The following is a 15,949-nucleotide window of genomic DNA, read 5'->3' as shown; positions in this document are numbered from 1 at the left end:
TAAAGAAAAGCAAGCAAGAATTGAATTCAAAGATCTGTTTAGTCCAAATGTAATTATTGACGGCCTCTTTTAACTAACTTTGCTTCATCCACTCTAACATATTTCAATTGAGAAGCAAAAAAGCTATCACACACTGACGGTGGATATTGATCGGGGAAAAAAATGTGGTTTCAGCTTAAAAAAGTCATATCAGCCAAACGTCAATTTTGTTTTGGGGCAGAAAGTGAATTATTGTAAGTGTACTTGGTCGGTGTTTAGTACGATGGATATAGACGGTAAAGTACACAAAACGTTGTGTAGATCTAAAATGGGATATACCGTTGGTCTATGTGGGCACTGGGCAGCTATGGATTATGCATGACATCCCCACTCTGGGTGCTTGCAACGTGACTTAAGTGAATGGATGGAACAACAACACATGTATGTCTGCCCTGGGAATACGACCTCCAATCTGAGCATGTTATGACCAAAAAGACATGTAATGTACTAAAGAGGAAGTAAACAATACAATGTACATGCACGCAATACATAATACAATGAGCCATTACATGAGGGTTGTCCCGTACCTAGAAGGTGTCAAAAATACATGAGATTGAGCAGAGAGCCAAGGGGAAATGTGGCTTTAGTCCTACAACCTTATTTGTAGTTTTGGTTTATGCATAAGATGCATCCTGTCAATTTTTCATGCAGAGTGTAGCAGGGCATAGACAAACACAAACACACAGTCGCATCCAAATGTGCGCTCACATGCACAACCAGTCAGATGTGCAGATGTTGCACACACACACACAAATACACACGTGTTGAATATGCAGACACATGTAACGAGAAGAGAGGGAGACTGTTAATTAACTAGAGCTCGTTAATTCTCTTTGAACCGACAGCAAGGAGGTTTACACACTAATTACCTTGATGACTGAGCCGACCTGTGCACGCTCGCACACAAGCACCTGCTTGCACTACCAACGCGCGCACACACACACACACACACGTGTATTCTCACAGGCTGACATAACACATCTTGCAGTCTTTGAAAGTTTCACACTCATACGCAGCAATAAAACACATAAAGGTGTGAAGTCTCACTCGTATGCATAAGCATATGCACAACACATCATGCACAGAAATGAAAGCTATATTAGGATTTTCTTTCACAACACCTTGAGCTTCAAGATTCAGATAGCTCAGTTTATTCTGAGTTCAGCTCCACCATGCATCTGTTTGATTCATACCTCTGCCAGAAATAGCTTCACAGTAACCATACTGTATCAGGATGCTAAATGCTTGTACAGGACTGTTGAATTGCATGCAAACACACACACACACACACACACACACACACACACACACACACACACACACACACACACACACACACTGAACACACCCACTCAAACACACTTGCAAATGAGTGAAGCTCCCATGTCAGTATTGAACTGTAATGGCCCGTGTCAGATTAAGAGGAAGGTTTTTTTATGTCCTCTGTCAAACTCAATTAATATTCCATCAGGCATGAATTCATAGGCCACACTGGACCTAAACCAATTCATCTGTATGTGTCTATGTTCGAAAGTGTGTGTGCTTGTGCGTGTGCATGTGCGTGTGTGCGCTAACATGTATGAATGTGAGTCCACATTCAGTTGATATTCGAGATAGTTAATAATCCTAAGCCTTTATTGCTATTAATATAACTCTTTCACACATACAGTACACGCACAAACGTGCTTTGTGAGTCAGGTAGAAAAACATCAAGGAGTAGTGGAAGCTCTTATAGCAGACTAGAAATAAACTGAGATCACTTAAACGAGCAAAGAAGATAGAGATGTGAAAAGCTTTCAAAAAGACCGTATAGAGAAAATGAATGGAGTAGTAGTGAGAAAGTGACATAACAATGATAAGAAGCCAGCAAGACAGCGACAGAATGTGTAGACTGCACAATTAGTTTCATTTAATGACTAAAATATGCCAACATGTGGGATTTGGCAAAAGAATAGAAGAAGAGCTTTGTCAATGAGCAGAAGACTTAGAGGTAGAGAAGACGGAGGATGAGAGGAAAAGATGGAAAAGGGGGTTAAAGAGTGTAGTGGAGTTATGGGTCAATAAAGTGTGCTCAGGGGAAGGGGAGAGGGACTCATAATGAGGTCAAGGACATATCATCGATCGCCACATCATAAAACTGACGGCAAAGAGAAGAAGAGGGGGAGGTGGGGGGGGGGGGGGGGGGCAACAGAGAAAAGAGGGAGAGTTACAGCTGTGAAAAGCAGAGTTGACTGCAGGATCGTCCGAAGGAAGGGAGGATAGAAACTAAAAGTATCAGGATAAAGAAATGAAAGGGGGCAGCTCTAGGCAGAAAGAGGGTTAGAGGGAAATTGAATTAGATGGAATCATTGCTGAACAGAAGAATTCTGTACAACACAGACAAGCAGAAAAACCCTGTACACACACACACACACACACACACACACACACACACACACACACACACACACACACCGGCAGCAGTCTTCAAATAGTACTCTCACTCCTTGTCTGTCAATCAAGTACAACCCTTTAGCACAGGCTCGATTTCTACAGTACTCCGGACCACAGTGTGTGTCTCTGATGTCTTAACATTACAGTTACAGAATTAAGCATCCATTGTTCTGGAATACTGTATATCATATGTGAGACAAGATTTCAACCTGTATAGTACTAATGATATCCCATCAGCCTCAGCTGTGCGTTGTACTCTATGCATTGTGTTGGTATGCTTATACGCTACAAGGAACATGGTCAACATTATACCTGCCTGGCACATTGGTCAAACAAGTACTCAGATCTTTTACTAAAGTAAAAGTATAAAAAAGTCTTACTCAAGTAAAAGTATATATATAAAACTAAAGTATAGAGTTTTAGATTCAAAATCCACTTAACGTACCTCAAACTTCAATAATACAATCATTTTTTTCTCAATTTATATTTCATCATTACAATTTATAACAGTAGCTACATATTAACTAAACCCTCAAACATATAATTACATAAAAAGTAGAATATTTGCCTGTGAGTTGTATTGGAGTAGACGTTTGAAGTACCATAAAATACAAAACTGAAGTTGAAATATCGAATAATGTTGCTTATTATTGTGGTATGATCCTCGCTGACAAGTTTCTAAAACCTGTAAGTAAAGAAATAAAGGAATCATTTTTAATGTAGATACTTATTTAAAAAAAAAAAATCCTTACCCATTACTTCTCTGGGCAACCATACACCCATGTTTTCCTCTCCGTGCCATTGCCCTTATCTGAAAGAGTGAAAAGGAGGTTGGACTGCTTCGTCTAAACTAAAGCACTAAAAATACATTGGTCTCTCTGAGGAGAGTTAAGATGAAGCCACTGAGATTCCAAGAACCGCTGCTTTTTTATTACAATCTAATATATCTTCCTCAGTCTTGCTCGTGCTCACAATCTCTGCTGTTTGAGTCACTTTCTCTCTTCCCTTTTTAATTTAAGCATCTTGAGAATGGCAGAAGAAGCAAGTGCTCTATTTTAATTCATTAATTTCCCCCTTCCTGCTTAATTAACTTAGCTGTGTTCCTCTTTTCCTCTTTGTCTTGCATGTTCATTAGGTGAAATGTTTAATTGTTCCTTTTAATTTGGGTGTATGGAAAAAAATGTGTTCAGTTTGGGCTTTTATGCCAGTCGTCCATCCGTTTCTCTACAGATTATCCTGAGGCGGCATTCCCATCTGAAGTTTTTCCCGCCCTAATCTGCATCTTCTCTCTGTTCCCTCCATTCCACACTACACGCTGCATGTTTCAAAGTAAATCTAAATTGAAAGGGTTGTAATTTTGCAAGGAGATAAATGGGTATGAGAGGAGATAGGAGGGTTGTTGTATGGAAATAGGCTTTCTGGTGCATAGTGATCCCTTCAGGCCAGACGGAGTCATTTAACTCCCTTTTATATTCTCTCAGCGTGAACTTATTATGGCCTTTTTTTCTCTCCAAACTGGTCTGCTAACTACACTGGGGTGACTTATGTGTCAGAAGCGCAAGCAGGTGTGATGCTCAGTTGGAGTGAATGATTTGATTCGTTAATGAATCACCACCACTCCACACAGATTGGAAGATCTGTCAGTGGTAGATGGGCAGTTGGTTTGTGCTAACAGTGATTGGTGCAGTCTGTCTTTCAAAGCCTCATTGCTGCACTGCATAATAACACAAATAGACGTTTTTGTGTTGTTGTTCGGATCCCATTTATATTAAAAAAAGAGTTGTTTTTTTAAGCATTAACAATACAAATTATAAACTGTAAACAAAACCAGTCTTAAAATCAACTGAGCTGAGAGCAAAAGGCAGATGAAGGATGGATTTGTTGTGAACAAATTCTATGAAAAAGACCAAAACCAACAATGCTTAATCCATATTTTAGTAGTCTCCAACTTCTTTATCCCGTCTGTGGCACTCGGCCCAAAGACCATTTGTCCCTTCTGGAGATGCCAGCCATAATATATTTCATTTTAAATAATTTCCTAACAGATGTACACTCTAGTAAAGTTTAGCAAACTTAACTCAGACAGAAGTAAATAGTGTTGGGAAAAATTCTTAGCTGATGATTAATGCACATTTAGACAATAACTGAGTATTTATACAAATAACCATCCTGTACTCAGTAAGGTGATGTACAGTAGTTGGGCCGGACCATACATTAACTTGTTTTTATTGTACTTCATGTTTGATTATTTTTGGCAAATACTTAAATATTTTTTAAACTGGATTTAGTATTACCCAGCTGTTACTACTGGACACCAATCCAGATGAAAAATAAGTGTCTTTGGGCCGGCCAGAGGTTTGTAAACATCAGCCATGTCGTCCAGCATTAATCTTAACTGGGATTAAAAGCCAACTGGAAACTTTGACGGACCACCGTGATTGGTTGATGACTATTACCCTGCATTGTAGCAGCTAAACTCATAATCAAGGCGAACACGATCAGATAATCTCAATATGTCTTTGCACACCCCTTCCCACTAGCCTAATCCTCAGATTAAGAATCTCAGATTAGGAATCCAGGATGATTAATCCTATATTGTGTGTGTGTTCTCTGCAGGGGACACTTCGTCGGGTGACCTTCTCTGTAGTCAGCCAGCCCCAGGACGGAGGTTGCTATGACAGTGGCCTGGAAGACTCTGAGACCCCGAGCAGCAAGAGTTCATCAGGGCCGAGACTGGGAGCCCTGCCTCTGCCCGAGGAAGGCTACGAGCGGACCACACCGGAAGGTAGTGTGGGCGAAGAAGAGCACGTGGAAAATGGTCAGAGCAACCACACACACGCACACACACCATAAACAGCCAACTAAATACATTCAGACTTGTGATCAAAAGGCTAACATTCATATGTTGTCTATATTGTGTGAAAAGCTTAGCCGTGTTTTTATTATACACACATCCTCAATCATGGGCATACACACTCAAACACTTAGAAACCATGACATGGTGTCAAGGTTTCAGAAGCCTTTTCTTTCCTTATATGATGGGAATGTGTTTTGCAGAATAAAGCAATTGTCCTGGTTGTGTATGCATGTGCTGCACATATGTTTGTGTGAAAGCCTGTGTGTTTTGTGAAGAGCTTTTTAGAAAAGCTCTTCTGAAAAGCAATATGTGTGCCAGATCAGTGGCCTTGCCTTCAGTCCGCACCCCAAATCTTCCCATTCAGCAATAAAATTGTGTTTCTACCATTTTCTACCAGGTCTTTGTCAAGGATGGAGATAACCAAAAAGGGCTTTTAATTCTCTCCATTTTCTCTCTTTCCTTTGTAAATGCTAATGCAAGAGCTGGAACAACTGAAGCATCGCACCAAGGTCACATGACCATGAATTTCTGGGGGTTAAATGTTGCTTTTTTGCCGACGAGTGAAATCTTAAGGATATTGTAGAGTTTAATAAGTTTCCTTCACGGTCAGATGGAGAGAGGAATTGAACAGATAATTGGCTGTGTTGGTTATTATTATACTGTATAATGATGTGCTTGTGTGGCTGCACATTCACTTACTGCTGCTGCAAATAGGCAACAAAACTGGAATTCGTTTTTAGAATGCAAAATACATATTTAATTTCTTATGTATGAATTCAAGTAAAGTAGAATTTAGAAAAACAGACAGTGAAGTTTTTTAGTTGCTCATTAAATGTGTATGGAATGAATTACAAAAAAACCAAACAAAGGATAAAGTAGAGATTAAAAATCCTCTCTGCTCTGCTCTGATTGGTCCAACCTAAGAGTAGATTGATATATATACAAATACTTTTTCTGCTTTGTGAAGGCGATTTAACTGCTTGATGACAACCTCTTTGTGATCCAAACATTGCACATTTAAAATGTATGGGAGCTTTTAATATAGTTGATGGGTTTCTTGTCTGCCATAGTTTGAGTTGTTGATCCAGCAGCTGTTATAGTTTTTAAGATGTGCATACATAACCTGTTTATATTTGGAATGCGTTACTTATGTTTTGTAACATGACACCTGCACAATTTCTGTTATTGACAAAGTCACAGTAACCTAATCTGTCATCATTATAAGCCCTGCCTCCGTTTAACATGATGTCAGTATTGATTTATGAATCACTGGTTTACATAGATAATAACCAGAGGCTTTGACACTTGCCCTTGTTCATCAGTGACTCTGGTGGCCTTATTCATCTTTTGAACCAACATTCATGGGATGTTTTAGGTTCAATATATACCTTTAATGTTTTCTTGCATTCCAAGAAATTAAGACTTGTCAATATTTAATTGGCCAGGATGGTTGTTTGTTTTGACCTCACCTTTCACCTCTAAAGTAATGCTGAGCACAGCTGGAATTTTTTAAACACTCTTTTGGAGTGATACATTTACATTTTGCTCTTACAGCATTTTTTGTTGCCTTTGTTCTTCTTTTCTTGGGGCAGGGGGTTACCATTTATTTTCTTTCGTCTTCCACACCCGATGTTAAACTCATCTCATCAAGCCTAGTTGTTAGGACACAGGCCTTATAATTGCCTACAATCGATTCTGGTTGGTACGTTAGCTTCATGTCATAAAATCTTTAAAGTGTTCTCTCCTTTCAATCCTCTAATCCCTCTTTCTGTCTCTTTCCTGTGTTCAGATGCCAGACAGCTGCCAGACGTAGCCCTGACAGGAAAGTGTACCAGGGAGTGTGATGAGTTTGGCCACTCTGACACTTGTTGGATGCCTGTTCGCACTTCGCCTCGCCAGCGCCAGCGCCATGGCAGCGACCCCCCACGGCTCTCCACTTTCGCCCCTGATGACGATAATAACAATCTCCGTGGTAACGACCATGAGAGCGACAGCGAGAGTGCTGGCAGTGCGGGGAGCTCAGAACCCGGGGTAGTGGTCAGTGGAGAAGGTCAGAGATTACCCTTAGTCAACGGGGATCCTCTCGGCACCCTGGGTAGTGCAGACCGCAACAGGAACATGGGCGATCACAACCGTAATCTTCTGAACCGCAAGATGACTTCGGCATCCTATGACACATTTAGCAGTGCAGGCTTTGGGAGGCGCCAGCAGGACGAGGAAGGAGGAGAAGGCCAGAACCCAGCTGAGGTCATTCCCCTGACGCGGACAGGAGGGGACTACAAGACCACGTCCTGCCTCACGTTGTCACGCCGAGAGGTCTACCTGTGACAGTCTTGCAATTGAGCTATCATCACCACACTACTCATTTTCTGAAAAACAGGGAGGGTTAAGGAAAGATGTTTTCTAAAAGCCGTTCATCAAATTGAAACTTTTGGATTCTGGCTATTATTTATAGGCATCCTAACTTAAACAAGTGATGGACTAACTCTTCTGAAAGCTCTGAATAAGAGTACTTTCTTTAAAAAAAAAGTCTTTTTTAACTACTACTGAAAGTTGCCTTTAGGCAAAGATCCTCTTGTATGTCCACATGGAGGAAGACAAATTATTCTCTTCTTCTTTGTACCTGAATCAAATGCATGCCTGATCCTCTGCCATAGAGGGATTTGTGTGAAGAAGAGAAAGACTGAGACTGAGTGAATCCTGATGCTTAACATGCCTCAGTTCATATAAAAACTTTAACTGAGGCTACAGCAGGCAAGATTTGAACTCATATGGTGAATCATCTGCTGAAAACCACTGAGGTCTTATCTAGTCAAATAGATGAAAATAAATAACGGGTCTTCGATTGAGTTATTTGGATCCAACTCAAATCAATCAAACTCTCAAATTCTCATGCCTAATAAACTCTATTGTAACAAGCAAAGATATTAACCAATCAAACAGCTTATCCTGTGAGAACCTTAACAAGTCTTAAAAAAGTATTGAAGAACTGACAAAAGTGTGTCACTGTACAGTTATATTGTAGAAAAACTTGCTGATCTCTTAAATCAGGTATCTTTAAAAACAAATGATTCAGAACAAACTTCAACAATGTGAAAATGCCTTTTTTTTATGGCAGTCAAATGTAACCATTCAGAATCCAAGGTTCCCATAGTGTCAGTAGTGCCACTGAATTCCGGCGTGTGTGAAAATATGTCTTCATTATTTTTGCCTTTACACCCAGTCTGTATGTATATATTGTATGTGTGTATTTGATAAGACGGCAGTGTTATTCCTTGCCACTGTCCACCGTTTCAGAGTAGACTGAGGTGCTGTGTCCATTACACGCCTACAGTATCCAAACAGTGTTCCTCTATCATAACTGTTATTTCGCACACACACATGCGCACACATATACACATGCCGCATGCACGCACTTACACATACACACAGACCTAAGCATGACAACAAAAACTCATACAGTGCATTTACAGAATGTGAACATGCATAGCGCCACAGATTATGACATGATTCAGTGGCTGTGAAACATAGACTATATAATAACTTGCATTAACTTTCATTCAGAAAACATTAGGCGCACACACACATCATATTAAGTAGAGAGACAAATTCATTTAAGGATTTGCACAATGCTCGATTCATATGCACTGTGTGTATGTGCTCATAATTTTTTTACATATTGCCTCATTAAACTAGCCGTAGCATTTTGCCTGCTCCCCCAAGCAAGTATTTAAACATGAAATGTATTTAAATAATGACTCATCTCTCTGACTGATGTGTGGAGATACATTAAAGGGAATTTCAGACATGTCATCTACTGTATGTAATGATACTGTAAGTAGGACTAATAGAAAAACCAAATTTCTTTAAGAAAAAAAAGGAAATGAAAAAACTGCATGAAAGAAAGATAATACCTTTTTTTCTCTCTTTTCTAAACCATACGCCTTTTGGATACCACGCCTATTTGGATACATCTGTATTTTATGTAAGTGCCCACGGGGAAATGGAGATAATGATGGCAGCAAGTGAGTTAGTTTCAGTGGATTAAACTGTTCTTACTTTATCATGAGAGTGAGTTTTGGGTAACCTTGGGCCATTCTCTCAGTTCCCATGGCTTGAAGTTGGCACGATGTGTCCCGCAGGCTGTAACAAAAAGGAACACAATGTAATGGCAGCACAGAGTTGGCTGTACTCTTTGCACCGCACAGTGCCGACCTGAACACGCCCTTGCCGCTGTGCTGAACTGCACAGATAACAGACTCCTTCACATTCGTCCTCCTCGCAGCTACCGCACGACTGCAGACATACTCTGCTGCACGGGGCTGAGGAGTGGGTGTGGATCAAGGCCAGCACATCTTAATTCCCATCATCAGTGTGTGGTTCAGTAGTGTGATAGGAATAATAGGGTTAGGTCGTCCCTGTGGTCTTAATGAGTTTCTTTTCTCCTCTCTTCTCCTCCCTTTATCTGCACTGATCTCATTAATGTTCGGATTTGGCAAATGTAACACTGCTGGAAAGCTGGAAATTGCCAGTAAGCGTGTCTCTTCATTTTACCGGTTGTTATGGATCAGATAAGACGAAAGAGACATGCTTGTGCTTGATGTGCTACAATTGAGTTCACAGATCCTTGTAGAGCAAATAATTAGTCAGAAAGGAGAGTAACACTCAGGTAAGATGTGCAACAATGTTCCACTTGTTAACTAACTACACTGTTGCTGCTGGACTGTCCCCTCACTGAAAGGTAACCATGTGGTAACAGTGAAGTAGGGAGTCTTCATTTTACAACGGTAAACATCCTCAGAAAGGGGTGTGTTCATGTGCGTGATTACACTTTGTATACCTGTATATACCTTGAACTTTACAACTCTGTGAATGACTCCCTTTAGCTTGTTTAAGGCCACTGATGTGCTTACTCCCTAAGCTTTCATTACTCCCAAATCCCCAACATAGCTGTTTACTGAGCTCTGTTACTGATGGACTGTGCTGAAGAACTTAAAGCCTAACGCGTGGAGTTAATCTGTTGAAAAGGATTTGGTGAAAACAACCACAGCTTCCTCTGCTTCTGCACAGCTTCTTACTCTGAGAAACAGAAGGACACATGCTCTTTCTCTGGGAGAAAGAGTGGAGATAAGGGTTTCTCCATCCCTTGGAGGCGAGAAATGTCCATTTAGTACGTTTTGGACAGAGACTCTTGACACGGCCCTGCCTTCTCAAAGTGACAGATATTTCAACAAACTGCTGTTTTATGGCAGTTCCATTATGGCACCTTTCAAACCTTCCCATCGAGATTCAAGGGAACTTGCTGTACATGAATCTGTGTGAGTGTGTATCTTTTTTTATACTGCACGTTTAAACATGAATATCTTTCAGTCTACTGCAAAACAGAGAGGGGAGACATACAGAGAGGAGCGTAACTCGGAGATGTATCACCTACTAATCGGGACATTTTGAAAAAAAAGACACTTTGGCGCAAATCATGTAACTGTCATCCCCTCGTGCTGTTAACCTTATAGCCATGTACAGATAAAACTACACTGTAGAACAGACAACTGGAAACCATAACAGACAATGGCATGCCTAAGGTCTTCAAATCTGCACTTGAGAAAAAATTAGAAAAAACTGTTATTTTTATTTTCCTCTTCTTTGTTTTCTTTTCTTAAGGGGCTGGCTCTGTTTTTTGCTGCTCCCTTCCTGTAATTACATAATGAACTAATTGCATTTGCTATGACGAGGAAGATGAAGAGATGCCGACGTATGGTTTGGTTTGAGGAAGAATCATGTAAAAGTTTGACTTTGACATTAAAAACTTCAAACACTCTTGTTTGTCTGTTAACTTAACGAAAAGGGTTTCTCACTGTAAATACGAGTTGTACAATGGTTGGGATACTCAACAACCAAACCAAATATTTGCCTCAAGAACATCAGTTTACACAGGGTTTACATACTGTGGTTAACAGAAATCTTTCTCCCAGCATAACATTTTTCATCTACCAACTAGCTTTAAAGGATCTGCAAGCATCCAGAACAATAGCAATCTATCAACATTATCAACTTGATGGAAAGTTACAGGAACTCGTATTGATAATTGCCATTTGTAATTGGAAGTGACCTTAGGGCACCTTATTAGAAAGTGGCAACAAAATGTTGAGAAAAAGATCTTCACTCAAGGTTAACTTGCTTGGTTGTTCAGGAGCTCTTGAGTGTATATGTACAAACTCACAATTCCATTAGAATTGAACAAACTGCATTTGACTGAGCACCATATGATACGGTTGTAAGCTCCAGAACAAGTGACAGATTTGTTTTGACATCTTCTGTTTCCAAGGTCAAGAATAAAGTGGTAAGCTTCCTTTGTTAAACAGTGTAAAGCCCAAACCACAGGACAACATCCTTCCACTGAGCAAAATGACACCTTGATACTCTTGTTTTAATGTGTAATGTCAACTTGCACCTGACTGATACACATGCTGACAAAAATATATGTCAAAAAACGCACACATTAACTTTATCTTTAAAAAGGCGAATTGTCTTAACTGGATTATGCTGCAAAAAATGTAGAGGGCAATTGCACTTAGACTTATCAGAAAATGCTTCAGAGATGTTAACTGCTGCAAAGATTAGTGTGAAGGACTAAAGATGGTAAAGAAAAAAACTGCAATCTGTTTTTCCTATTGTTCAGCAACACTGACACCATGTGGTCATGAATCAGTAATAAATGTGTTTCTGGCAGTGCACATGGTATCAGCCGTTCTTTGTTTAAAAATTATTTTGGCCATATGAAAATTTGAATATGAAAAGCAGACAGACAAGGATTTAGTTTATCAAAAGATACTTTCAAAACTAGAACCAATATTGAAGAGCTATAAATAGGTTTATATTTGTGTGTTCAGTACAAGGCAATTTCTTTGGGCTTAGCAAAGCTGACAGCTGGAGGACACAACTGTCAATTTAATTTATAGCCATCTGGAAAATAATCATTCATGAGTAGAGTAAATCCTGGGAAATGGTGATGAAGCTGTGGCTGCCTCAGTGGTTTGGATGCATCAAACAGAGATACATTATTCAAAAGGCTGATAAGCAATCATTCATTTTATGTATAGCATAAACAACACTACAAATACTACCAACACAACAAACATGTTTAAATGTTCAATTACCGTATTATTTTTCAACAACAAACTAGTACTTCTCCAGAGACCCATCACTTAATGTTGACCCACTGCCACTATTAGAGCTTTCAAACCATTTTCACCTTAATATCCACATCGCAGGTTGAATATCATTTTTCAGTTGTTGAATTCGTTTTTATCATCTGGTAGGTTTTAGTGAAAATGTCAATGTATGGCCTTCAAGGTCATACAATTGTGTATCTTTATTATTTGCAATTAGTGTTATCCAATGTACTGAAATGCCAGCATACACAACCAATGAAAAACTGTTTTTAACTGAAATGATGAATTACCGACTGCAGTATGAGGTCTTCAGAAAAGAACAGTCCACACATCACATTTCCAGAAGGACCAATTGTCTGCATCCTGCAATAAAGCCATAAAAAGACACATAAAAGAAAAATCATTAAATCATACAATAAAAAGGTATTAGCAACCTTTTCAGAAACATCGGAAGCATCAGGTATCATATCAATCAACTTCTCGTTGTAAGTCATCACATATAAGTGCCGACCATAAAAGGCTTTGGAAATAAATCACACCGTTCCGAGAGATAAATGGACAAGGAGTTGTCTACACCGTAAAGACAAGGATGTCAGTTTCTTTGAACTCTTGATTAAATTCCAGGGATAGACCCAGTGGATGCGCATTTTATTGATTTGTTAAAGATAAAGCAAAATGTTGTGAGGTAGGCGCCCGGTGAGGTAAACCGCACAATGTTACCCTCCTCATACACACTGTCCAGTATATCAAATGCTCTTTGGAGTTCTCGGATGCTTTTAGGGGCTTAAGCATACAGAATGAGAGGGCTCATAGCTTCAAAGTGAAAAGATACAATAACGTAATGTGTTTTCTGATGTTCAGTAAGTTAACATCTATAGCAGAGTGATGCAAACCTCCACACCAAAGAAACATTTAGCATCACTGCAGCTGTGTATTACTGTAAGCCCTGCAGATGTGATGAACTCTGTCAGTGCTTTGTTCCTCTGTTCAGGAAAGCCTTGCAGCAGAGCTGTAAACATTTCTATCCGATGCGCAGGCTGTTGAAATGAGATTTGATCCCTGTTCCTCTGTAGGCTGTCATTTATGTCCCTTCATCTTTTCATGGTCAGCTTGAACTTCTCACAACTCTGTATTTTTTGTATATAGCATAAAATAGATAAAAGCGAATTTCACATGAAAGCATTTCTCAGAATGAAATATTCATCGGCTTACAACTACATACATAAAGAGAAGAAATGTTGCAATCAAAACTATGTTATCTGCATATTCTTCATCGTTTAAGAGGTGAGAACCCTGTTGAGTATAAAAGATTATTTCACAGAAATACACTCAACTCAGCCGTCTCTCGCGTTTGCCTGGTCAAATGAGCAGCTCTTCATTTTTGAGTGCGCGATGTATCGCGCCTTTATACGGTAATAGCTGAGAAGCGGCACTGACACAGTACAAGAGTAAAATAATGCATGTTTTTTCTGATTTATCTGCGATACAAATAACTTGTACCATAAGTTCTTTAAAAAACTGACACTGTTTGACTCGGTCCTAGTTTGACTGCTACCACAAATACAATGAAGTACTTTTACTGTGTACTTTTTGAGTAATACTCTGTCAAATTCCCCTCCTGAGTACAATAATGCATGTTTTCTGCTATATTTGTTGAGGAATAAAAGGATTTGTTGCTATAAGTTCTACATGGAATTGGTACTGTTGTACTCAGTACTACTTGAACTACTACCATAAGTACAATGAAGTATTTTTACTGTGTACTTTTTGAGTAATCCCCTGTCAAACTCCCCTCCTGAGTACAATAAAGTCTCTAAAGACTTTCCAAAGTGTAACAATGCTGCTTCTGGAGTACTGATAGTGGATCTAGATTTCATATCATGTGTCTACCATATCCTCTTAAAATACAGTACAGTATTTTGAAGAACATAGTAAGATTGATTTCAGTAGCCACGGTTTTGAAAACTTTTGTCACGTAGTGATCGTCTTCTCAATAGAACATCTTTGATAACGGCGTGGTGTTGTTGCAGGAAGTCCCGACGGAGAATACTTTTGCTGTAGTACAGCGGTGCAGGATATGTGGTAATCTGAAATGCGTACCGTCACTTGTGTGTCACAAAGCGCATTTGCGTACCGACGTACTTGTGAAGCTTTTCCAGAAGGCGGTTAGATCACCGGACGACAGAGTCGGTCTCCGTGTGCACAGACAGGGCTGCTGTTAAAGATGGGGGAGGTACATTTGAGAAACCGGCTCGAGATCGCTAGAATTTGAAAATACACAACCGGAGAAAATCTGCCACTTCCTTATAGAGCCCCTCCTCCAACACACACGAACGCGCACATGACCAATGAGGGCACGAGAGAAGTGTGTGCCCCGATGGAAGGCTGACAGGCAGGTAGGCCATCCTAATTGTACTTTTTACAGTATTACGGCTTCTACAGATGAAATTTTGTTATGTATTTTTTGTCAAAGCACTTAAGATATTCATTGCTATCGGGATGTTAAGAGCATTCCATGGAATATAACAAAAAGTGTATCTCGAGCCGGTTTCTGAAATGTACCTACCCCACCTTTAACGTCGGTCTGTACAACGGAATTGTGCCAAAACTAGCCAACCGGCTGCGGAGGGAGACTCTCTTTATATACATACAAAAATAAATACATGATATGCAAAAAGAGCAAGAGCAGCATATACAAGTATTTACCACATGGCAGTACAATGTAGCAGCTACGACATATAAAGTGCAAGAGAAGATACAAGAGCTACATAAAGTGCAAGAGGAGATGTGTTAAAGTGCATTTAGCGGTGATTGCACGTCTGGTTGTTTCTCAACCATTCTTTGAGTTGACCTTTAAAACTATTGAGAGTGGGACAATCCCGTATCTCAGTTGGGAGGCTATTCCACAATGAGCTGTCTTTAATGGAGAGTACATTTTGTCCAAAAGTGGTCTGTCTACGGTGGACTTTACAGTCTCCTCTGGTTTCTGACCTAGTGCAGCGTCCAGTGTCTTTTTTGTGGATGAATTCCCCTAAGAGAGGGGGGCCAGTCCATGTAAACATTTGTAAAAAAAAAGGACATACTTTTAAAAGATAGCAAATGATTGTACTGAGGGGAGTTTGACAGAGGATTACAAAAAGAATACTGTAAAAATACTTAATTGTACTTGTGGTAGTAGTCCAAGTAATACTGAGTACAACAGTACCAATTTCATGTAGAACTTATAGCAAGAAATCATTTTATCTCTCATCAAAGATTGCAAATACATGAATGATTGTTCTCGGGAGGGGAGTATGACAGGAGATTACTCAAAAAGTACACAGTAAAAATACTTGATTGTACTTGTGGTAGTAGTCCAAGTAGTACTGAGTACAACAGTACCAATTTTATTAAGAACTTATGGCTAAAAATCATTTTATCCCTCATCAAATATAGCAGAAGTGACTTG

At 39.6% G+C, this 15,949-nt stretch overlaps 1 protein-coding gene across 1 annotated transcript in view; it reads left to right on the top strand.

The window, feature by feature from the left end:
* Positions 1-11,146, top strand: part of pcdh7a (protocadherin 7a) — a 46,118-nt gene extending 34,972 nt beyond the window's left edge. The window contains exons 4-5 of the mRNA XM_034081271.1: positions 5,089-5,290; positions 7,119-11,146. Of these exons, the coding sequence (XP_033937162.1) occupies positions 5,089-5,290; positions 7,119-7,657 (741 nt within the window). The 3' untranslated portion in view covers positions 7,658-11,146. The remainder of the gene's footprint in view (positions 1-5,088; positions 5,291-7,118) is intronic.
* The last annotated feature ends 4,803 nt before the right edge of the window (positions 11,147-15,949 follow it).

The sequence above is a fragment of the Pseudochaenichthys georgianus genome, chromosome 1 (assembly GCF_902827115.2).
Source record: "Pseudochaenichthys georgianus chromosome 1, fPseGeo1.2, whole genome shotgun sequence".
In the NCBI taxonomy this organism is placed as follows: domain Eukaryota; kingdom Metazoa; phylum Chordata; class Actinopteri; order Perciformes; family Channichthyidae; genus Pseudochaenichthys; species Pseudochaenichthys georgianus.
The sequence above is the reverse complement of the archived record's forward strand: the minus strand, read 5'-3'. Positions and strand labels throughout refer to the sequence as shown.